Here is a 26,715-nt window from a genome sequence, read left to right on the forward strand (position 1 = left end):
TTCATATAATTTCCATTGTAAAAAAAAAAAATATATATATATATATATATATATATATATATATATATATATATATATATATATATATATATATATATATATATATATCTTCTTCATTTTTTCATCAGAATTTAACTGTTTTTATATTTAAAAGCTTTTTAAAAGCATGCAGTTCAGACCAATATGTCTCATATTCAGTGTGACTTATTTTATTAGCCTTTCGATATTTATTTGAGCATCTTGACCTGCATAATTTTTTTTCCCCCTGACTTTGACAGGATTTGATTGACGTAGGATGTCGTGGATATTCATAAATGGCTAATGGGCATCGGGATGCAAGATTTAATTGATTCTTTTTGCGCAGTGTGTCATAGTGCACGACAACCTATTCCATATCTGCAACACTTCACGACAACAACACAGAAAGTCTAGCATGTTTATTTTTTTTTCCTCAGCATCCATGATGGGTTTAATTATATGAGTGACATTAACCAATAGGTGGACAGAATTGTATCCATGCACAGCTTTTAAAATGGCAAAGTGAAAGAAGAGTATGCTACTAGGTGAATATGAAATGGAAGAATTGTTGTGTAGCCATGGCAACAGTATACACTTTCCTGTATGATTTGCTATCACTGGGCTACCATGAAAGAACAAAAAAGCAAATGCTGGCAATCAATACACATGGCACTTCATTGGTCAATTAGCAAATAAACTAGCAAATCCCTCATTATGTTCTCACTCATAATAAATTAGTTTGAATTTTTAGAAATGTTTCTTTATGGGTAACCGACTGTCTACTGAAAGTTGCGTTGTCATTTTAATTTGAAGTGATGTTAGCGGTTGTGAGTGCAGGGCTACTCCGTTGCTGGGAAACCATATCTGTAGCTCCAAAAGTGACTCTTGCTGGCACAGAATGGATCTACTTATCTACTGTTTTCATTCAGATAACACAAACACACACACACATATAAAAACTGCCGTCTGTGGAAAACACCTAATACACAATTATAGAGAGGTTTGTAATTTATGTGACTCCCTTATTACATAATTCTCGACATAGACATCACGTAATGATTGAATGCAAAGCAACCGACAATAAAAATAATGTGGTCTGAACAGGGCTTGACTGCTTGAGATCTGCTTCAACAATGATAAACAGGTTACTAGCTGGTAACTAACCAATTGCTGATGATAATCTGGATTATGTAATCAGATGAAAACCTAAAATTATGTATCTGTTTTTATATCACGGTCATATTAGATCACTTTTACTGTAATATTGATTACATGACGACACATTTGCATCATTGGTATGTCACATGACATACAGGTTGTCAAAATCACCAGAAATCCAGGCTTGTAGATCATTGGGAATCATTCACTTTCACTTAAGACTAGACTGCAAATCTGTCACCATATGGACTACAAATCCTGTCATGGACCACACACTCACACCTGTTCTGGTTTTCTGCTTATTGCAAACACAGACTGTCAAAGCTGTTTAAAACTTATTACATGGGCTTTAAAAGCAGCACAGACACACACACACAGTTGATGAGTATTGTTATACTATATGGTGACAGATTTGTAGTCCTGAGTGAAAGTGAATGGTGGGCAAAACAAGGCTTCATGAAACACTGAAACATTCGAAGCAAACTTGTCAAAGCTTTGAAACAATTTTGAAACCCAACTTTAAAGTGACACCTAGTGGTCATTTTATGTATTGCTCTGGAACAGCATCAAGCAAAGAAACAGTTAAGCAAATTGAGGCATTGAACCCCACATTGTAGAGTTGCTGCTTCAAGTGATGCAGAGATACAGTAATAGTTTCAAATCCAGGGTGATGCAGCTATAGATTAGGTTTTAAATGCTCTGTTTTTTGTAACGTGTTTTGTTTTAACATTGGGTTTACATTTGAATGAACACTTTTTGAATAAATATGTCTTGTTTTGGCTGTTGCAAGATCCGATATGGTTGCGGTTAATGAGACTTCCCATTTATTGTATTTTAAAAATGTCTACCCCCAACCCTAAACCCAATCATCACAGTACTGTAAACATATTAATTATTGTTATACAGTGTTACAAAAATTATGCTATATTGATGGCGTACCCACAGCTGTATCCTATATAGACTTAAAACAGTCACATTATTAAAATACATAAAATCATAATTTCTGATTATTTGTACAAATCAGGATTCGAACCCAAAAGCCAATTGCAGCACAATAACTTTGTGCACACACACGGTCCACTAAGTTATATGAGACAGAGTTTTATTATGACCCTTTTAGTTAATTGCTGATTCGTCAGGTCTCGAAACGCTTCTGAAATGACCGATGCTTTGAATCGATTTAGTCACATGACCAGGTGTTTCGAAACACTTTAGTTACGTGGCCTGTGTGTTTCAAATTACCTCAGTCACCTGACCTGGGTGTTTTGGATCATGCTTTGGTGCAGTGTTTCAAAACACCTGCACTTCAGCATCTTGACACTGTGTCGAAACGTCAGTTTCATGTCAGCCATTTATATTGCAAGCCTGAATTGCTGGTGATTGTGACACAGGTAAACCGTCTATTTAACTTTTAAGATTTAATAGTTTGTTTTCAGCAGCTATGAAACCTTTATGTAAAGTCTAATGCTCTCCATGTCGTCGAATGAATTAAATAATATATTTTCTTTCTGCTTTTTGAGTTTTCCCATCAATGTGGTACAAAACAAGCATACTCAAATCCACGTGACAAACATTTTAGGTCAAAAGTAATCAAAATGTATTCAGGTTAGACTAAAATGTGTTCTTTATTAGACTGCGTAACTAACAACTAATTACTAGCTAATTTTCATCATGCAATTTTTAATCAGTAAACAATTTGTACGTAATCAGCACTGCTTGCTTGTTCAGGAAATCTGTTTTAAATCTCATTATTTTTGCAATTCTCTTTATGCTGGTGGCGCAGAAATTACACACTTTAGCTTTCATCTTTGTGGAGGAAAGCGGATGACAAGGTGACATCTTGAAACCTACGGGACGAAGGCATTAATTATGTGTGTGTTTTTGTGGAGAACAATTAAGCTCTGGCGACGCAGTGGAATCCTAATGACACATTATTCTCATGTCGCCACGTAGGGAAGATAGAGAGGAATGGAAGACCAAAATGGGTAACACCTGAAAGAACAATTCTGCTGCATCTGCGGGATGTTTGCAGTCTCTTTGCTGTTGTATTCTGGGTAACAAATTCAATGCCTGTGTGTACATGTGCTTGGCAGGGTGTTTTTCTGTTTCTGCTTCTCCAGAGGGAAAGAGACCAATATAGCGACTCTGTCTTTCACCTTGAGCGAACGGAGCCAAAGCCGTCACTCTTCAAACCGTTCAGAATCAATTTTTATGTAGCACCTCGTCTTACTGATGTCGAGATGCGAAAAGGAGTTGCTCCTTTGAACTGGATGTTTTCAAAGGTTTGGCTTAATTCACAATGCATTACCAAAGATAAGAACTGGTAAGAATGTTTAGATTAATTTTACACTCAACAAGCTTTATGAAATGCTACAATTTAAAATTAATCTAATGATTTATTTATTTATTTATTGTAACCCTTATGTACTGTTGGGGATGTTTTCATCTATTCATTCATTTTCTTGTCGGCTTAGCCCCTTTATTAATCCGGGGTCGGCACAGCGGAATGAACCGCCAACTTATCCAGCAAGTTTTTACGCAGCGGATGCCCTTCCAGCCGCAACCCATCTCTGGGAAACATCCACACACACATTCACACACTACGGACAATTGAGCCCACCCAATTCACCTGTAACGCATGTCTTTGGACTGTGGGGGAAACTGGAGCACCCAGAGGAAACCCACGCGAAGACAGGGAGAACATGCAAACTCCACACAGAAATGACAACTGAGCCGAGGTTTGAACCAGCAACCCAGCGACCTTCTTGCTTTGAGGTGACAGCCCTACCTGCCACTGCCTCACCTGTTTTCATCCACTCTGGGGTAATTTAGAGTATTAATTTGGCCATTACTTTTTCTGTTTCAGCTAGCAGAATGACAAATCTTGTTTTGGCACATATTTAGGGGAAATGCTTTTAAATTTTTTAAAGAACTCAACGATACATTCCGGACAAATTTACTACCTATTTGTTACATTCGGGATGAAAACATCCACTTAATTAAACTGCTGTAAAAATGCATCAGATAAAAAATTTTTCACCAAATAAGCTTTGTTTTTTTTGTTTTTGTTTTTTTATCAAATCAGTTACATCATTTGTAAACTTGGCAATTAAAAAGTTAAAATCTTGTATTTTTTTTTAAACATTTAGTAGTCTTGATCAGGACTGAGGTAGAGTAACAGATTCATGCAAAACGTACAGCGGATTAATTCAGTGGATGTTTTCATCCCGAACACAATTAAAGGGTAGTAAATTTGAACAGTGCTATAAAGGGTTAGATAAAATATTTTTTTTCAAAAGCTGACTTTACACAAGTCTTTAGTAACCCACATAATGCTTTATAAATCACGATTTAATGCTCAATATATTTTTAATAGCAAAAAAAAAAAACAAAAAAAAAACATTTATTTTGTTCAACTGAATGCATCATTATTACATTATTAAATTAGTTATTATTAGACCATATTTATTGGAAAGAAAAAAATATAACTGACATTTGAAACATGAGCTCTTCAAATATAGTCTTTGTTAAAATTATTTGTTTATTTATGTGACAAAATGCAATCAGGATTTGAACATATCTTATTTATTTAAAGGGGACCTATTATGCCTCTTTTAGGAGATATAATGTAAGGGGCCAATCACACCGAACGCACTATTACTTTCCAAAATGCGAGGCGCACCTCATTGGCTTTTCTATTGACAAGAAAAAAAGAAGTGTGGTACGCTTTTTTAATGTCGCTAGGCAATGACTGAATCAGCTGTGTAATGTGCGCGAGAGTTGCTGTTGATACTGGTATAATTTTAAAATTGATTAATACTATAATGTTTAAGATTTGTGATTGATACAGCACCAGATATCTCAAAACAACAACTACTGTATAAGTTTTGACAACACAAACACCTCCACGGAAACCCTGCCTCTGCTTTTATTTGATTGAAGAATGAAAAAGACGCGACTGATGTAACAAGCTTTTTCTGCAAAGGGCAAAAACGCTAGGCGCAGCATGGCGCATAAGCAGCGATCGTGGACATAAGTAACTCATTCAAAAAAGGTGCCTCTCAACGCAAGAAGCATGTTTAGAGTGATCGGTGCCTATAAGTCTCTGATGTCTGTGTGTGAAGTTTCAGTTTAAAATAACACAAAGATAATGTTTTATAAGTCTTTGAAGCTGCACTTTTTGGGCTTTGATCCCAACTGTGCATTTTTAGTGACTGTCGCTTTAAGTTCAAATGAAATTGTGTTCTTTTCAAAAGAGGGTCTTTAATGGAGCTACAAATATATCAGCATAGTGGTAGACTTAATAACAAGACTAAGTTCCAATACTAATGAGGGTGAGATTGTCACTAATGGACGGGGCCTTCCTCCTATGATGACGTATACAAAGGGAGAATGTCAATCAAAGTGTTTTTGCAGGCTGTTTTTATCAAGTGTGATTATAAAAAATAAAATGAATTAATTCTTACTATTAGAGGCTGGCTATATTGACACTCTGACACCACTAAATTGGGATTAAACATCATATAAAAGGGAATTTTGCATAATAGGTCTCCTTTACACAATAAATATTACATTTCCAAATAAACAGCTAAATGTTTATTAGGATCAATTTAACAAATTCTCTTAAATGAATCTCCTCTCCACACTTGATATTTCTAAAACCATTCCCTATTTACAACATCAGATGTTGGCCACTTTGTAACTGCGTCTGACTTCACTCACCCTACACTCACTCACTATTTTATTTATACAACCGACTAATAGTTACTCTTTCTGTGATTCAAAAAAAATATGGTGCTTGCTATTTATATCGGTATCTGATTTCATTCACTAACTTTCATTCACTCTTTGCAGATAGGTTGCTTATTTGATATCAGTGCAATCATTGAATTAAAGGTCTTTGATTTGCTGGCTTTCAGCCTAACTCTGCTTACTACTATTATAATATGTTTTGGATACTTTAGTTTTACCATGGGCATGATTTCTGTGGGAGTCCCATAGGATTTAATGAAGACTACAAATTGGTCACTACGTCATCAATCTACACCTTTGTTTGTTGCGGAATCCATGCCCCCTACCGGCAAAAATGACATTATATGTCTTTAAAACCAACACTTGTGTTTACTGAATCTATTTAAATGTACTACCAAGCAGCACAAATGATATGAAGGACAGCAGGAGACATGCCTGATCTGCTCAGTAGACTCACCGTTGAGATAGGGTGTCTCACAGAGCACCATGAAGTCCACTATTGGATAGTCCATCTCTAACACCGTGATGGCTTTACCATGCATGATGGTTAGGGTTGGTCTCCGTCCTGCCTTATCATATGAAAGACCTCCAGAGAAGATGACAAAGGCTTCACTACTGGAAGATGGAATATACAAGAGCATTAATGGAAAAAGTCCTGTTTTCAGTCTGAACTGATTACTTTAACACAGCAAGACCTGAAAACATTCTAGATGGAAAGATTTTATGCTCCACAAAATAATTTTGATACTTCAAAACAATGCTAGCAAGGCATTGCTTCAATTTAAACCCCTTTCACAGCTCTAATATGCTCTCAATGCAAACAGGAAGAAAGAAAAGGAAGACAGACAACAATATAACCAACAAACTAATCAAAAATATCATTAAAACTGAGGCGGCCACTTATGACCACTTCTTTGAAAACAGCATAGAGGAAAAAAACTAAAAACAAGCAATCGAAGACGGAAGTTTATTAAAATGATGTTTTGCTGCTCATCTCCCAGGGAAAGCAGGCTTTATAAAAACAGGCAGTAGACTTTAATTGTTTTGTGACAAGATAAAACGACAGTAATGGTTCTCGAGTGGGACTTGGCACATCTGTCTGAAGCAAATAGAAGGATTAAATTAGTGTGCAACACTCTAGACTGCACTTTCCATAATTCATCAGCTGTTTATTAGTCTGTGAGGCTTGTTTTTGTTTGTTTTTGTCTTACCTGTTTCGGGAGGTCTTGTATTCTACCTTGAGAATAGGTTTACACGACTCTTTTCTACCATCTCTCTGAGTTTTGCCTAAAAAAAGAAAACAGACAGACAGAAGGTCTCACTTTTTTCACCTCAACGCTTCATACATTCATGTCCAGAACTTTTTGATTAAGAAAGCACTTCCCAGCGCGAGCATGTTCATCTTTATATAACCACTAAGCTCAAGGCCAGGACCCCAAACATAGCGGCAAAGACTGAGAGTGAATCATTTATTCCTGTCAAATCAAACTTGCACACAGACACACACACACACAAACTGCGAACCCACACACTGAATCATCCTCCATAATGAACACACCTGGTGAGGGGGTGTGTTTGCTGGTTACGTCAGAGTCAGGTTTCACTAATAGATAGTGAGTCATGGCTGAATGGGGTCTGTGTGTGTGGGGGTTTACTTAGTTAAACTCTGGGGTCAACTTTTCAAAACAGGCTAAGATTGTCAAAGCTTCCCGTTTGCAACCGAAAAATGGCTTATAAATAAAAGAGAAAATGGTTTTGGGGTGTGGATTAGAGTCAGTTTGTAGTATGTAATAGGCAGCTTAATTTGGAAATGTATCCCTAAAATACAACTGAAACCTTATTGGTTGATTTAATAATTACACCATTTAAAATATAACAAAATATAATATGGTATTACGGTGAGAATATGTTTGAGTCCATCCCTATTAATTTATCCTACAAAATAAAAGTACAATGCACATGACTAGGATATAATTACATATTATAGTTGTCAAATGTTTATGATTAAAATGTCCTTATTTAAAAGTTATTTTAATTTTTTTAGTACAATTAGGGTAGAAATACTGTGTAACTGTCCTTAAGTTTATTAAAGAGAAAATATTCATTAGAAAAGATTCAAATATTAATTTTAAACAATGTTTTTCACAATTACTATTACTATGCAAAAGAGTATTATGCTTTATGTGTTTACTCACCATGGGGGAAGGTGACTTGAAAAGGCTTTGCTGTGTTTCTCATATTCCACATGCTCAGACTGCCATCAGAATGACTGCACATGAACTGCCGCCCTTCGTGATGCCAGCTTACTGAATGAATGGCCTGGCAGAGAGAGACCAGAAGAAAAGCGATCATGACTGCACCAATGAACATTTTTAAATGATGGCCAGATCATTGTACAATTCATTTGTTTCCTCCTGTTCATTTATCTGTGCCTCTTTTGTGCCATTATACAACAAAGGAAGTAGGGAAGAAAATAAATGATATGTAATCAGAACTATTGAAAGTTGGCATGGGATCCATAACTCAACTGCAGCTCCGATTAGTCACATTTCAGCATTGATAATAATAGTAATAGTTTTTAAAATGTTTCTTGAAACTTCAAATCTCTATTTTAAAATGATTTCTGAAAGTAATCGATGAGTAGTATCAGAAAGTAATTGCTGCATAATATTCTGCTTTATTTTTACAAGTAATTTACAAATTAAACTATAATAAGCTACCCTCTTTAGATTTATTACTATTATGTTCCACTGCATAGTAATGTAAACATCTAAACAGCCATTCACATGGCAGCAATTCAACATTTTTAGGTATGTATGCATGGTCAAGAAGCTTTGCTAAAGTTCAATCTAAAAATCTAGATTGGGGAAAAACTGACATTTAAGTGAGTTGGTTGGGCCAGACAGGCTGGACTTATTTTTTTAATCTTTATAAAAAAGATGAACTACAAGGATTCTCATGGCCAAATGTCTCTGGGGTTTACATGAAACAGTCTGAAAAAAGGAAATATTGAGTGGCAGTTCTAGAGGAGCTCTGAAGGTAGAGTATATATGAACACACAACATGTTCAAACTTGAAGCAGATGAGCTACAGCAACAGAAAAAGCCAATGCCACTCCTGACAGTTAAGAACAACACACTGGGCCCTATCATACACCTGGCGCAATGTAGTGCAGGGCACGGCGCAATAGTCTTTTGCTAGTTTCAGCTTGGTGCAAGAGTCGTTTTGAGGCGTTGAGCTACACTGTTTAAATAACAAATGCATTAGCGCTCATATGTGCGCCCATAGGCGTTCTTGTCTAAAAAGGAAGGCGTTCTGAGGCGCACTACTGGCGCGTTGCTATTTTGAGAAACTAAAATAGATTTTTCATTAGACCAAAACAAACCCGATCTAAACTCCGCTTACACACTGCTTAATACGCACAAGAGAGCAACAGGCAAATATCTTTACATATGAAAAAAAATTAAATATTAAGGATATACATAGGATATAATAAGAATAGATATAGGATATAAATATAAAGGATTAAAATATTACAAGACATTATTTTCTAGCCTACATAAATATGAAAAATCACTGCTTTTATGTCTTCTTCATCTCGGGAGGCTTTTTCAGTTCATTCATAACAATTTGCTTTTGTATAATGTTATTATTATTAGCAGTATTATTTATTATATCCATATTTATATTTGTTTTATTAAAAACAAGCTTAGATTTGCCCACCTGTCAGGTTTTAGACCATATGGGGCACAGCATGTGTTTTAGGATATAACTCAGGTTTTTGAACACACTTCATTATCATTGTTCATTTATTTGTTTGCTGGAAATTAGAACTGAATTTAGAAATAGTTTTGAAATGAATATTTGCGCTTAACAAACGCAATTAATTATTTATAGACTAATATCTGTGCGTAAAGGTTTCCCTATCCAAGAGCGAAAGTGAAAGTAGATCCATTATCTCTCATTCTCACGCAGTAGATGCTTTGTTTAACAGTTTTCTGTAAAAAAAAAAAAAAAACTGTCAACTGTTAACTGTTTGCTATTGAAATGGTCAGTTTTTCCACTAAGACTTACTTTACGTCCTGTAAATAGCGAATGCGCTTATGGCGCGACGCAGCTGGCTCTTAAAGAGAATGAGAGATGAGACTCTTAATTGGTTTATTCTCAAAACACACCTATATCTGATTAAGAAAATTAACTCAACACTTTTAGACCATGCGCCACGGCGCAAAGAGGATTTTCCCATCCCTAAATTAGCAAAAATGCATTCTGACACGCTCTGAAAGTGTTTGCGCCCTGCGTTTTGCGCTCCGCGCATGCACCGTCAAAATAGAGCCCACTGATTTTACAATTCTCAAAAGCTCGTCAAAACCGGTCAGTAAAAATTGGGGAAAAGTTGCTAAAGCTGATGAAGTCTCCATTACTTTCGTGCAAAGTTTGAAAAGTTGGCTCAGAATCTGCTGTAAATTACATAAAAGTATAGATCTATGCTGTCTTGTATCAATAGTTCAGGCTGCTGGTGGTGTGATGGTGTGAGGATATTTTCTTGGCACACTCTGGTCCAACATTCTGTCAATACCTTTATGAACACAGTGTACCCATATTGTGATGGCAATATTCAGCAGGATATTACACCATGTCTCCAATTTCAAATCATCTTCTTGAACATTATAGCAATATAGCTATGGTTCCATCCACCTATTTGTAGGTGCATTTTGGAATATTGCATAAACACTGTTTATTGGACACACCAAGATGAGCATACAATTAGAAATAGTGCATAAACTACAATGGGAACACATTAACTGAATAAATTGGAAAAAAAAATGCATCAAAAAGTGAATTAATGGACACACCAGCAGACTGACCACATTCATTATCATCTGAAATGTTGTTTTGGTCATTTTAAAATCCTTTAGCCAAAGTCCTTCATCAAAGAGGTTTGGTATTATTACCTTCCAAGCTTCGCTCCCAATGAGTAGTCCCACACATAAAAAGCCCCCGTGCTTCTCAAATATTTTATGCAATATTTCTGTTTTGTGCATAAGTCTAATATGCATCGTTGAAATGAAACATGTCTAACATGTTGACTAAACTCAAATCGCCTTCACAGCCACCAGATCTCATTCCAATAGAACACCTTTGAGATGTGGAGATTTGCATCATTGATGTACAGCTGAAAACCTGAGGTAAATGTGTGAGGAAAGTTTCTAATAACTTGTTTAATCTGTGGCTTTAAAGAACTGAGCAAGGACTAAAGTCAAGAAAAATAATAATCAAATGAGTCTACAACTAGAAAGATTGAAATAGAAGCATGTGCATCCACAATTTGGCTGCGGAAATGAAAGAAATCAGAGAGCAAAAGATATGACTAATAGTTCCTGTTTGTGAAAGTCTCTCTCTCTCTTACTCTCTCTCTCTTTCTTTCTCTCAGAGCTTCATCCATCTGAGAGTCGATAATCCAATATCAGTAATTACTCCACCATCAAAGCAGCCTGATCTCCACTCATCTACTTGCTAATGTCACACAGTAAATAACAAGTGAAATGATATTGGTGTCACAATTATTTGATGTTTGTAAGAAAGATCTTTGCAGTGTTTGAGCCTGATGTTCTATAATATTCAAGGACGAGCCGTGAAATCAACTGAAATTCAATCTAAAGGCGAATAATCAAACAAGATGCGATGGATGCCTGTTTTGCAGAAATGAATGAGAAGGAAAGAGATTTTTATATCAGCGCAAATCCATTCCTATATTTCTTTCAACAGTCTCACACAAATCCTTTTGCATATTTCGTCTCACTTTCTCCCGTCTTTTCTTTCTTCTTCTTCTTTTTTACTCCCTTGTTCAAAATCCTATGTATTAAAAGTGTCTTTCTTACACACGTGTGAATACCAGGCGGGCATCTAAAGTAGCAATTAGCAGACCCCTAGACATTTCCATTTACCCACTCTGACAAACGCTTGCCGAGCGACGGTGTCTCAGAGTCCCTGCGCTCAGGCGGCGCTGACAGATGATCAGAGGGCGCCGTCACCGTATTGAAACACGCAGTAAAGGTTTGGAGGGAGAAAAGGGCGAGTTTCTGGAAGGTTTTGTGCGTGCTGCTGTGAGCCAAGGGGCACTGTGATTGAAACATGTTTTGGAAGGATGAATGCGAGCAGCTGGCTGCAGGAGTCAGCTCCCCTTTCAGAAGAAAGATAAAGTTGTGTGCCAAGCGGTGATTATGCTAAACACATCCACATGGTACAAGGAGAGAAATTAAATCACAACAGTGACTAGTGCACAGTGTTGTTATAAATCAGCAAAAGTGTGGAGGGAAAATGAGCTGAGGAGCCAGGTGTTTCATAGCAAATGTGCTTGGACAATAGAGTGCAAGAGAGACATAATTCATTTTTTTTATTTGTATAGCCTAGTTTTTCTGTCCTTTCTTCAAATTATTTCTGTTTGTCTTGTTTTTGGCTGAGGGCTGGATTTTAACAAGATGATAAATGGGAGCTTGAGGGGTCACAAATGCAAGCACAAAGAGAGGTTGAGAACAACAACAGGAAAAAAAGTATATATATGAATATAAAAATTAAATGTGTATGCACATAAACACATAATATAGATTATATAGCTAAGAAAGCCTGACAGAGAGGTGGTTAAAATATTACAGAGATAAAATAAAATAAAATAAAATAAAATAAAGTTAAATAAAATAAAATTAATTAAAAGAAAAGAAAAGAAAAGTAAAAGAAAGGTGAAATAAAGCCAAATAAAACTAAATAAAATAAAAGTAAACAAAAGTACACTAAAATAAAATAAAATGATATAAAATAGTGTTAAATAAAACATTTTAAAATTATAAAAAAATTAAAATTAAAATTATAATTTTAAAATTATAACAAAATTAAAGTAAAGTAAAATAAATTAAATAATAAAATAAAATAAAAAATAAAATAAAATAAAATAAAATAAAATAAAATAAAATAAAATAAAATAAAATAAAATAAAATAAAATTAAATTAAATTAAATTAAATTAAATCAAATAAAATAAAAATGACACTTACCTCATCGTAGTATATCCTAAAGTCAGCTCGTTTGGCCCTCAGATCCCACATTACTATCGTCCCACTCTCAAAACCTATCAGCAACTGAGGGAAATAAAAGAGAGAGGAGAGAAAGAAAAACAGGAGTCTATAAATCCCAACTGAACAACAATAAACAGTGGAAACTGATTCTAGAGGTGTGTTTTACAAATGTCAAGAGCCTTTTGTATGTTTGGGTTCAGAGCAAAACAGACACACTGGTGATTGGGTGCATTTATAATTTAACTGGACATGATAGAGCAAGTGCTGATCAAAACAGACCCATGTTCTGTCTAGGGAATCTTCCCTCTTTCGCAGGCACAAGAATAACATGTTAGGGGGAAAAAAGTCTGTATTTGGCTCATTTTCAATGCATGAGTATGAATACTTCAGAGATAAAAATAAAAAATAACAAAACATTTGCTCTTAATTTACTTATTCTCAGGTCATCCAAATACGTACAGTATTTGACTTTTTCTCTTTTTAAATCAAACCATGGTTTTTACTACTAATATAATGCAAGTCAATGGTAACCTTTTCTATGATGCTCAAAAAAAAGCTACATTTATGGTTCACATCTAACCTTGTTTGAGTCATCAAAGCCCTCAGTATAATATTCTAGTGTTCTACTGAAGGAAAATAATAACACACCACTATCTTGACTTTCCTTAAAGGTGATTAATTCACCAAAAAATAAAATAAAATAAATAAATAAAATAAATTGGGGGTATGCACTTTTCTATTTAATCTAAATTAGCCACACACTACATGAAGTTCAATTTGAACTGGAATTATTTTATTGGTTGTTCCATTTATTCACATTCAATAAAAAAAAAAAAAAGTCCATTAGTGTCCGGCAGTTTTTCAGCAGCGCTGCTTTAATTGACTTTTTTTTAAAAGTGATTTTAAAGATGTCTTAAAGATAGCCATTAACCAAACCAACCAGCTATGATGTAAATCAAAATAATAAAAAACTCATTTTGGAAAAATACAATGCAAGATTGACAATTTAAAGTTAATTTAAAAATACAGTTTAATTATAAAATTAAGTTGTATCTTTTTCGCTTTCTGTATGAATTTCAGTGGTAAAAATGATTAAAAAAATCTAAATTGCTGATAACAGATGGGTTTTTCAAATACATATACAACAGGTCTGATTTTAAAGGATTGTCAGTTATGATAAAAAAAAAAATATCTATTTCCCTATGGAGAAAAATAAATAAATAATCTTGTGTGCCTGAAACTGAAATCCTGCACTCTATAACAAATTCAAATCATATAAATTAGATATCGGACTGTCTCCACTTCTCATATTGTCTGTGCTACAGCATATTTTGTTCTGTCTCCTTTTCCAAAAACCTTATCGGTCCCGCTAGCTCATCCGTATCAATTCCCACAATGCATCTGACCTGCTGTGACTCCAGCAGCATGCAGCCACAGCAATCCTGCCAGATTCTTTTTCTGGAAGATGACCTCACGGTATCTACTCCAAAATGCCATGCCTCCTCCCGGAGATAGGAGATAACAAAGAGACGCCTTAAAGGTACAGCTCACCCCCCAAAAAATGAACATTTTATCACTCTCCTCCATTCTGAGCACATATTATAATATTTCTTCAGGGAAATCTAAAGCGAGGTGTCAGGTAGAAAATTCAAGCTGTTCTTCTTCATACAATAAACAAGTGGATGGTAAATTATTCCGTCAAACTCCAAACGGCCTCTTGTATGGCTTTAGAAGACTTGTTTCTTATAAATTGTCTTTTGTAGTATTAAAAATCAATTTGTATTTTAAAAATCACTGTCAAAATCACATCAGTAAAAATCACTAAGCATTTTCATTTTGAATATGCATTTCATGCTCAGACTTTTTTATCTTTTTATTTTCAACAGAAAAATAAAATTCAAACAATATCAAAACAACATGGCTGAGGCCCTATTTACACTAATACACTTTAGTTTTAAAACGGTTTTATAGAAAGTAAATGATCCACGTCCACACTGGCGTTTCACCTAACATTTTTAAAAGTGTCTCTGTCCACATTACACCGCTGAACATGCACATCATGTGACCACACACACACACACACAATGCAGCGTATGCGGAGGTCTGGGCTCCAGGTAGTCAACGGGTGCTTTAAGCACACCTCCCCAGGTGAGAGCAGCTGATATTTAACTCATCTTGTCTCTATTTTATGACTTTTTCTTTTTAATCTTTTACTTGTTCTCAGGTAACAAGTTTTGGCTGAACACAAAGTTGAATTAATATAGGGTGATCCAAAATGATTACTAAAACTTTAAAAATCAAGAATTCTGCAAAGAAGAAAATGAGAGCTAGTAAACTCTTTCTGTCGTTGATTTAAGGAAGCTCTGAAGTTTCATTTGGTTGCTCATTTGGTCGCTAGGAGAAGTGCTGTTGAACTATAACCTACATTTCTGTCGTTAATGCAAAAATGGCGACTGCTCCACAAAAAGCTGTTTGTGTTTTCAAGTATTGGGTTAATGTCAGTCGAATGTCTGGAGGGGGTCATATTGAACAACTATGAACTTGTTTTCTACTGATTTTTTATTTATTTATTTATTTTTTTAAGTACTGTACTCTTCACATTGATTAATTACCCAAGTTTCCTTCATGTTTCTCAGATTAAATGCAGACTTTCAAAGTTATGGTATTCTTTTTGAATCACCCTGTTTATTATTTAACCATATACACTGATTCTGCACATTTGATTGATTGCTTGCCTTTATTTCCTATAATGTATGAATTTATTCTACGTTATACTTTCATAATTGTCAGCATTGATTATTGAAAGATAAAAGAGAGGGCATGTTTCGTATTTTTCAATGAAAATAAAGGGACGCAGTAATGTTATAGGCTCCATTTTGGTTTTAAATATGCATACATGAAGATGACGCTCAAAAAAATTTGTAGCAACACGAGAAACAAAAACTTCTGCTTTCCAAAAACGCTCCACTTTCGGGGCTCGAAAACTCCAGGATAGTGAGGACGGAACCCATAACTGTAACAAAAATTTTGTATTTTCAAAACTAAAATGTATTGGTGTAAACGGGGCCCGAGTGCATGATAAAAAACATATATTCTGAGCTATTCCTTTTTTTAAAAAAGTGAATGTGTATGTTTGTGAGTAAGAGCGATGCATGCATACTCAATAGAAGATGTTAACACCAGCCGTTGAGGTGAATATCAGGTCACATAACAAGTATGTGTGTGCGTGTGTTTATCCTGATGAGTGTTAATGAATCAGAACACTGCCAACGCATGCAAAGTACCTTTTAAGAAGAACTCCAGCATGCATACAAAATAACCAATGTATTATTTTCATAGTGGAAAGGCTATCAAGCACACTAGTTCTTAGTTTTCTGAAAAGTTCTGATTTTGAAACAAAAGAACAACAAAAAAAATGTATTCCTTACTTTCCCTTCATCCTTTGGACTGTCACTCAGGTGAACAACAGGACCTGGATGTGTCTTTGTTGATCTGAGAGGAAGACAGAATAAAAAAGATAACAGGATGAAAAAAAATGACACATTCTCTGTGCTTGTGGGCTTATAGTTACTGTCTGTCAGCTCTGAGGTCATCTAAATGCTAACATGCTCATAAAAGTTGACAAACTTTTAATAGATGTATCCTGTCCAGTGGTGCGTTTGTCAGTTTTTGTCTATGTGTCACATACTAGCAATAACACATGGCACATTGTGTTTTAGCTATGATTTTTTATGCTAAAATATACTGGCACACAAGTAAAAAGAAAAACAAAGCAAGACAAGAAAGAGATCTTCTGGATATGTCCAGTAAAACCTTCTGTCTTAACAGGAAATACATCAAGACCAAAACACATCTCATCCATCATACAATTTTATGTGGCCTTTATTGGATAATAATATAAAAAGCCAATTCAATAACAATCATGTCTCTGGTTTTGAAGTAGTCTCTGCCTCTTAGCCAGATAAAAAAAAATAATAATAATAAAATAAAAATAAATAAAAAAATAAAAATAAATGAATAAATAAAAAAATAAATAAATCAATAAAATAAAAAAACATAAAACAAAAATAAACAAAATAAATAAATTAATAATTAAAAATACAGATAAAACTTAATAACAAATAAATAAATAAATAAATAAATAAATAAATAAATAAATAAATAAATAAATAAATAAAATAAAAATTCTGTAAAGCAAAAATTGTAACAAAAAAAGAAAGTAAGAAAGACATGAGACATGACACATTATATCCAAATATTGAATACTGGTTGCACTAAATATAATTAAATGTTTAAACAAATGTATAAACATGCATTTTAGCTCTACTCACTTCTGTTTTTCCTCTAAAAGCTCCTTTAAAATGTAAATCAGAGCACCTTTCATTAGATCAACAATGCAGTTTATGGAATAATCTGTTAAAATACATTAGACAAAATTAAGAAGACTGCAAAAAAAGATGATTTAGAAGGAAGCTTAGTCAGAATACAGGTTAGTGGTAAATGTCAGAAAGTTTTGAAAGAGTTTTCAGCAGAATTGGACACATCAAGGTCTTCTTTTCAGCAGTATTTCAAAGGCGAAGAGCGACAGGTTGGAAAATGTGCTCTGACAACCTCCACTGAAATGACTTCCCTGGTATTGTGTGAGGATGTGCCAAGTACAAGTGAGATAGAAAAATAGTAAAAGTGACGGTCAGAGGGAGAAGAATACAATTGGATTTTATACACACACAGATGCCATGCCAATTTAGTTCAATCCTTAGAGGACGATTGGGACTAAAAACTGGCCTTGGACTTCAGGCACAAACAGTCCATAACACCTGCAAACTCCACATTACTCCACAACCCACTGATGCACAGTTTTTAGCATTACTTACTAACATAAAAATACAATGTAGTCAGAGTCGCATCACTACTATAAACAACAAGGTCAAATCTTTTTTTTTTCTCTTAATAATTGATGTTTTGGTGCTACTCACTTGCACTCAATTACAAACTATATTGTTTATCGTTGGGAAGTTATATTCGTGACCATATTAGAAAAGAAATATTATTTCACATTTAAAGAATTAAAATATTGTGGCATTTTATTTATTGTACAATCATCTGTAAATTATTTAATTTATAATTAAAGTTAACAACACTTTGTTTTGTGACATTACACTGATTAAAACAAATTTTCTGCTGTAAAATAAAAAAAAATAATATTGCAATCTCTTTTTCCAGTAATGGGCTGTGGCTGGAAGGGCATTCGATGCGTAAAACATATGCTGGAATAGTTGGTGGTTTATTCCGCTGTGGTGACCCTGATAAAGGACCAAGCCAAAGGAAAACAAATGAATGAATAATACATAAATAAATTTGTTTGTGGAAAAAAAAAGCTTATTAGAAAAGCTATTAGTATGTGATTCAAACTTGTTGAAAATAAAGCTTGCACTTATTTTACTTGGAATTGTAATCTTCAAATAACAGCAAATAACTGCTAAAGTTGATTGCTTTACTTACTAGTTAAGCTGATTTGATAAAAATCATAGTGCAAACTGTGTAAATTAAAAATGAAGTGCATCTTTTCAGTGCAGGTAACAATGTACAGTAGGTCCCTTTAGTGCTAATCTAGTCACACATTCTGGAGTATAGGTCTACTGAAATGTAATGTCACTCCAAAACTTAAGAGGTTCAATGAAGTTATTATTAAAATGTCAAAGCTGTTTATTTTTTTCATAGAACATGTTGTAATGAGTGGTCGTCAAATTCAAGTTGCATTTGTGCTTGTATTATTAAAAAACAAGTTATATTAGGTTGGGATTTGAACTTTGGAACGATACATGAAAACTGTACCATGAGACTTACATGTCTTCCTTATATATTGAATTTGAGATGAATAGACACGTGTTTCCTCACACAGGGCACCAAGTGAGGCTAGTATGCTATAGTGCCCCACACACACACACACACACACACACACACACACACACGCACACGCACACGCACACGCACACGCACACACAGCTATCTGTAAGAGGGCTGATTGTTACACTTTACAGCCAGTATATTCTCTCCTTCTTACTCAACCCTTGTCTGCTGTAAATGTTATTGGACTAGGAATTACAGAGATGCTAGCAAAAGCAAGAGTATCCCATAATGCCTCCAGGCATAAGTTTGTTGCCATAGCAGCAATGAAACTCATTTATTCACTTAATCAATTGCAGTGCAAAGGAAAATAACAGAGCATAAAAAAACCCTGAGTATTTGTGTAGCATAGATGATCTTTCATTTAAGGTTTGCGCATATTCGTGTATTCATTTTCTTCCGGCTTAGTCTCTTTATTCATCAGGGGTCGCCACAGCGGAATGAACCGCCAACTAATCCAGCATATGTTTTACGCAGCAGATACCCTTCCAGCTGCAACCCAGTACTGGGAAACATACACACTCATACACTATGACCAATTTAGTTTATTCAATTTACCTGTAGTGCATGTCTTTGGACTGAGCAAAACAGGAGCATCTAGAGAAAACCCACAACCCACACCAGCCACCTTATTGCTGTGATGTGACAGTACTCACCACTGAGTCACCGTGTCACCCTCTGTTTGTATATGTATATATGTTGTGTAGTTTTACCACACTATATGACATATCGTTGCATGAGAATAGTTTTTGTTTACTGTCTTTTGTTCAAACTACAATAATTTACAACACAGCCCAATATTAAGAGTCATTAAAAAGTGTAAATCAGTCAACAAACAGTACAAACAAAGGCTGGAATCTGTCTACTCTTCTGTAAAAATGTAGTTTTGCATGTTTCACTGCAGTTTCATTGGTAAATGAACATTAGGAGAAATTATTTTTAAGACAAAATATTTTATAGTGACAGATTAGCAGCGAATATAGCTTTACTTTTGTGTAGTTCTTTGCAAAGTACCATTGTTGGGATGAAGCTCGCCTCAGAACTTCCCAAGGGTAAAAACTATAAGATATACACAGAGAACTACACCTGTGCTTTTCAGATAAAAAAATAAACACATTCAAACCACACTGAATATGACCAAATATTTTTTTCAAAATATTTTTATTAATTCTATATTATTATATTAATTTTATGAATTCTTATCCATAAAACATAAGATTGTTGTGTGATTATTACTTATGATAGATTCCGCTATGGGGCTAAGTGAGTGAATAATCCTACAACTGTATCCTTAAATGCTCTGTATACCTGTTCAGACAAAGTGAGTACAAATACAGAAATTCTGCTCACAACTAGGCCCAACGTTGCAATATTACAACACTTCCCTAAAAACTTACCAAAATGTAAAAAAAATTGAGAAATCTTTGATTCCAACATCAACAACATTTGCTCATGTTTTTCTATATTTGGGTCTTACAGGGTTAAGCTCTTAAAACACTTTGACAAATTGTATTTGCTTTACATTTCTTTCTCCATTTGGATGACTCTTCTATAGTTTGTGTGGTCGCTTACAATACAAGGCACAGCATTGGATTTGTTTTGCAGAGAGCTCCTTTGAGAGATGGTTCAACAATATAGGTCAAAGCAGTGTAAAACAAGTTAAAATGCCATTGTTGTTTTAACAGAAGTGTGTGTGTGTGTGTGTGTGTGTGTGTGTGTGTGTGTGTGTGTGTGTGTGTGTGTGTGTGTGTGCGCGTGTGTGCGTGTGGGGGGGGGGCACTATAGCATAATAGCATAACATTTGCTCCTGTTAACATTATTAATAAGGTTTAGGGTTTGAATTTATGTATGTGAAGTATACAACAAACTATAGCCTCTTGTTAAAATAAAAATACGCATGGACATGAGGTTCTGGGTTTTATTAGGGTGACCACATATTCCATTTTTCCATGTACAGTCCAGTATTTTTTGCTCTATTTTTAGTGCATCAGAGTCAGTGACAGCAAAGGCAGAAGTGATCAAGTCATATGCAATAGAGATTTACAATAGCAATATAAAAACCATTAATGATTATTAGAATGTATGTTGAAAGAAACAACTTCCTTAGACGTCTCAAATCACAGAATCTGTGTTTCAGCCACAGAATGTCAATAAAATGTCTTTAAAATTATGTCACAGAATAGGTTTTGCTTATCTCAAGAAAGTAATTAAAATGCCTTACATGTTTATCTATCCTATATTCTCTACCAGTAATCTGGACATTCTAGGTCAGAGTTCTCAAAGGCTCAATTCAAAGGTCTAAAACTGAATTGTCATTATTGTCAAAGGTCTAAAAAAATTGTTAAAACAATACTGGTGTTTTATAAACATGAATATACTGTTCATAAATCAACAATTAAATAAATAAATAAATAGGTAGTTCGGTAGGTAGACCAAATGTAATATGATGCAAACTACAGAGCAGTTTAATGTGAGAAACAGCACCAATTCTATCAGCTTATTAAACTTTTGCTTCCATTCCATAATTGTATCATTACAAATCAAACAGAACTGGACTGAAACGAAATAATTGCATACTCTTATTTTCTTTGTCAATTCCCTGCAGTGAACAGTGTTGCCTGATTATGGTGATTGTCATACATTTTTTAAAAAGCCTTTAATATACACCTTTATTATCACCTTCAGTTTCATTTGAGAGATTCGCCGAAAAGACATTAAAAAACTGAACATCACTACAAGTGTTTATCAAAGTAGTATATCCACACTTTTATTTTCTCATGCACACTATTAGTGATCCTAAAATATGAAGTGGAGGTGGGTTCGGACTGAATTCTTTGAGAAGTAAAGCCCAAGGATTTACAGAGTCAAGTATATCCAACGTTTCCAGAAAAATATATATTTAAAATACCTAATATACCCTTGGCACTTCAGAAACTAAACAGTGTATTTTCAAAGCCACACCACATCACCATTTATCTCTCTTGAGAAATCGTTCATCGATGAAGAAGAGGTCAATTAAAAATGAATTGCAGAATATATATAATATCTTTATATTTTTTTCTTGTATTGCTTAGTTGTGTGGTGTTATTGTGCAGTAATAAACAGAAAGTGGAGTGATGAAGCAGACAAAGCATAGCATAAATAAACCAATAAACCATAGGCTATTGACCAGCAACTGAACTTTCCTTTTTATTAAAAAAAAAAAAAAAATATATATATATATATATATATATATATATATATATATATATATATATATATATATATATATATATATATATATATATATATGCCCTCTCTTTCTCAGCTTGTAGCACTTTGTCGCGTTGGCCGAGAGTCATCTCATGTCCCCTGCAGGACGCTGAGGAAGCTTTTGTCAACTCATCTTTCTTGTATCAATGCTGCTGAGGCTGCAAGATATGCAGTTGCCACGAGTAGTAAAGTAAGGTGACAAGAGGACAAGTGCAGACACTAGTACGTGACCTAAATTTTGTGCCTTCTCCACTCAAGGAGGTCTACAAAACTAAACCAGCAGACAGCATTACCATTCATCTCAGTGGCAGGTTCAAGCTATTTACAAGCAGCGATTATTCTTGGTTCTTTCGCATTTTTTCTTTTTTTTCTTTTTGACTAAGCCTGCATTATGCTGTGTTTATTAACTCTCCAGTGAATTTGTAATTCCAAGTGCTGATTAACAGGGAGATTTTATCAACAAATAATAAACATAGCAGTTATAATAAAATATTTTTTTAATATACATGGTCATTTCTACACCCGTTGTCACCCTGAAGATTGCAATTTCATGTAGGTGGAGTATCATTGAAAACATTCTTAAAGCCGCCCTCTAATGAAAATATAAAATACAGATATAGTATACCCTATTTTTGAATGCTATAGGAAAGTTCTTGAATTAATGTGTTGCGGCAATTTTATAGCTGCTACTAAAACTACAGGAATATAAACAAATTACCCAAATGCTGTTCTAAGTTTTACAAACCAAATAAGTAAAATATCCTGCAGTAATTTTTACAGTTTATCAGTTTGCAGTAGTTAATAAATGTTCAGCATCCATTACTATAATAAAGCATTTTATTACATGATATCACATTATATTACATTCATTGTTTTTTGTAAAACTACAACAAAAGGGGAACAGCATGTATATATTCAAATTTACTTTAACTTGTTGAATTTAGCCAGAAGTTAAATTTTACTAATGCACATTTCTTATACAATTCTTTATATGTATATTAGGAAAATCTATTAATGAGACCATTAGAATTGAATATTAGCAAAATGATCATATTCACACTACCAGCATAACATGTAAGCCATGAAGCGGTGTTTGAGCAACAAAATACAGGTGGTATAAAACTGATTATAATCAAATGACCCTTGAATATTTACAAAAATATAGCATTAGTAAAAATGTAATTTTTCGGACATTTATTTTAACGTTTAAATACGCCCCAGAAATAATCTGCATGTGCTCGAACGCACACTAAGAGAAACCGAAAGTAACCTGAATATATAGTACAGTACTTTAAATGTACGTAGGTAGGGGGTCAAAACCATAAGTGTATATGTGATCGCACAACAATAATAGTGATTCAAAAATATATTTTTTGTTTGGGCCGAATCTCGTTACATTTTTGACTTCAGTTGTGGGCCAGAGGGAGAAGGAGGGGAGGCCGCAAATGGCCCGGGGGTCAGAAGTTTTACTGATATAAAGCATTCAGTATTTACTATTATTAGCCTACCATAATTTCTTTTGTACCCTATTCCTGGGGGTATTCGAGGTTTGTTAATATAAATTGTGATTTAAAACCAATGTTTTATTGTGAATAACAATGTATTATACTTTAAATATGTACACAGTGCATGTAATAAAACAATGCAAACGGGACAAAAACGCTTATAACTGTAGAACTCCAGCAAGGCTATTTTACTCACTTTATAATATTAATAAAAATAGTTTTCCATTAAAATAATGAATTTTTCAATGACTCCTGCTTGATTGATAATAATGTGTACAGCAACGCAAACACAACAGCCTTAAGTCTACAATCAGGGTTTCTCAGTCTTCTCTGCATGTCAGATGCTGGAGTCTGAAGTGTTTAGGCTCCTTGTCAAAGAGTCTGCCTCCCATACCGAAACTGCCACTTCATGTCTCTCTTCAGTGGATACTTGTCAAATCATAGAGTTACTTAAAGTAAAATTTTAGCTAAATGATGTGTCCCCTTAAAAGTCCCTCTTTAAAAATTGTATGTTTATTGTCCTCCTGTAAAAAGCAGCCACTATATCCACTGTGATTAATATTTTTACTCTTGGTTATGCAAGGGGGGCTCATTGGCATCTACGCCTAGAAACAGTACTGCTAATAAACTAATTTATTTAATCTTTTTCATGATCACAGTACATAATAAGTCACTAGTTGTTTAGCAAGATACTAGTATTCAACTTTGGGAAGAGTGCAACTTAAAATCTTAATTACGAATATACAAAATTAAATAATAGTGGCTAAACACCCAATCCTAACCAGTCTAACCTCAAAACCCAACTGTACATTAAATGGTAAAGCAGCATTACGCTTGTCATCTGCAATGCAATTTGTCTAAGCTCTGACTTGTCTAAGCTCAAAGCAAAACAAAGTCTAGTATAATCTTTTGAAGTGTTGCTTTCATGTTGAAAGCAAAAACGCTGCTGTGATTCTTCATTAACTGACTGACTAAAATTTTGTTGCAGCTCTTTTAGAGCGAAAAAAAAAAAAAGTAGATTTCGTCAACAGTGATTTTCCAATAAAATTTTAGCAGTAAAGATGAAGTATCCAGGCCATGATTTCCCAGAGAAGTTCAACAGTGAGGTGTAAGGTATATACAGAACATCTAATCTAGCAGACAGCTTTTTTGTGTTGGTTTATCACATGGCTAAACAGCCACAACACAAAACCACACACCTCCTCAAACACCTAATCCACTCCAGTAGTCCTTCTTCTTCAGCCTGAAGTCCCTTTGTCTACAGATCGTTCCTCGCATAGGCTGCTTCGATCCGCATCAATTCTCATAATCGACTGACCTTCAACTCCACCAGACCAAGACCTGTCCGTCATAATAAGTTCATTTCTGCAATGGCTCTTTTCTTGACTCTGGGATTAGTGCTATTCTTTATTTTCCTTGTAAGGCCTTCTATCGGTTTTCTTGATTTTACAGCAGTAAGCAAGATACAGCCAATACTTCAGTCTTACATGATTCATATTTCAATATGCTGCTTTACTGCTTTTTTCTGATCTATTATTATTCATGTTTAATAAATAATAAGAGTTCTGTTTTATCATTTTGTGTGGAAAAACACTTTTTTCCTTTAATTTACTTTTTGAGATATATTTATGCAACATAGGCTCATTCTCAAACGTAACCCTACATATATACATTTCTGAAGATCCTGAATTATGTAGCCAGAGGAACGTACTGTATGGCTGCATTTCATCTTTAAAACATATACTACGAGGCGGTATGACGGCGTTCATTTTCTCGCTTACCAGCTGACCGATTACCTCTGTATAGAGGGCTTTTTTGCTGTTACCAGTTTGTCCAATGCAATCTCATGGCAATTCGTAACTTTTTAATTTAGTAGCTAATTCGTATGAATTCGTACAATCTAATTTACAGCATTTAGTACGATTTGCTCATCACCCAATGACAGTTGGGGTTAAGTGCCACGCCTCCTTTTTCGTACGACTGAACTCATACAAATTTGTACGAATTAGCCACTAAACTGTCAAAACGTAAAATACTTATATGTCCTCGTGAGATCAGGCTGGTTTGTCCGGTAGCTCAACATATTGTATAAGTCAGCAGACTTGAGACGCAGAGTGGAGTTGACCACGACAAGGTGGTTTAAGTCCGGTGAAGAATGGTTCCAGACAGGGCTTGACATTAACACCCACCAGCCCACCAAATGTTGGTAGATTTCAACTGTGGCAGGTAGAACAAACACCCACACAAGTCACTTTGGTTGGTTGAAAATAATTTTGCTGCCTCGACCCTGAAGATTAGAACTTTAGTTTAAGACCGTTTGTCAATATGCATGCAAATGTGATGTTAGAACCGAGAAGCAGCTCTATTAATAACTGTTTGCACGAGCAAAAGAAAGCAGGTGAATATTGAATGAGTGGATGATCAGGCACAAGGTGAAACACAGGTGATCCTCGCTCACTGACGGTGTGAGGGAGGCACAGCTGATGTGAAGCATGCGATTGCTTAAAAAGCTCCTGTTTCCTTGCTTAAAACTTAAAACTTGCTTAAACTTGCTTAAAATGCCTTAAAATGCAACTGGTGGGATCGTTTCTCTTTGAAATAGACTGGAAAAATGCTGTGCTCGTGCACCCACAGTCCTGCTGCTCTCAAGTGATCACCAGACTTTTTGTATGCAGCAGATCTTGCCGCTTTTGCTTTAACCATTCTTTGAACAGATTTTTAACACGTGTACGTTAACCATATGCACGTGATCATCCTTTCATTATTGCACACAGAATGTTTTTTCACCTGCTTTCTTTTGCTTGCAGTTATTTTTTTAATATGGTTTAATTATGATCCTTTAAAATAACATTGCTTTAGTAGGAGACTAAAGCTGCGGTCACACTACACTTTTCTCCTCATAGACTTTCATTCTTACACACTCAAATGCGGAAACGCAAGCTAGTGCGACAAGTTTTGCAGTTCGCTGCGTTGGAAAGTTCAAGCCTGGTGAACTCTGACCTGCGAAATTGCATCACATGATTGCGTGAGACCAATCGAAGATCAAAACAC

At 34.7% G+C, this 26,715-nt stretch overlaps 1 protein-coding gene across 29 annotated transcripts in view; it reads right to left on the reverse strand.

The window, feature by feature from the left end:
* stxbp5l (syntaxin binding protein 5L) overlaps window positions 1-26,715 on the reverse strand; it is a 235,801-nt gene that overhangs the window by 66,788 nt on the left and 142,298 nt on the right. For all 29 annotated transcript variants that reach the window (XM_073912154.1, XM_021478738.3, XM_021478740.3 and 26 more), the window contains 5 exon segments: window positions 16,429-16,492; window positions 12,980-13,063; window positions 8,124-8,247; window positions 7,140-7,215; window positions 6,386-6,543 (listed from right to left, as the gene is read on the reverse strand). In XM_073912154.1, the coding sequence (XP_073768255.1) occupies window positions 6,386-6,543; window positions 7,140-7,215; window positions 8,124-8,247; window positions 12,980-13,063; window positions 16,429-16,492 (506 nt within the window).

Source organism: Danio rerio, chromosome 9, assembly GCF_049306965.1.
Source record: "Danio rerio strain Tuebingen ecotype United States chromosome 9, GRCz12tu, whole genome shotgun sequence".
Taxonomy (NCBI): domain Eukaryota; kingdom Metazoa; phylum Chordata; class Actinopteri; order Cypriniformes; family Danionidae; genus Danio; species Danio rerio.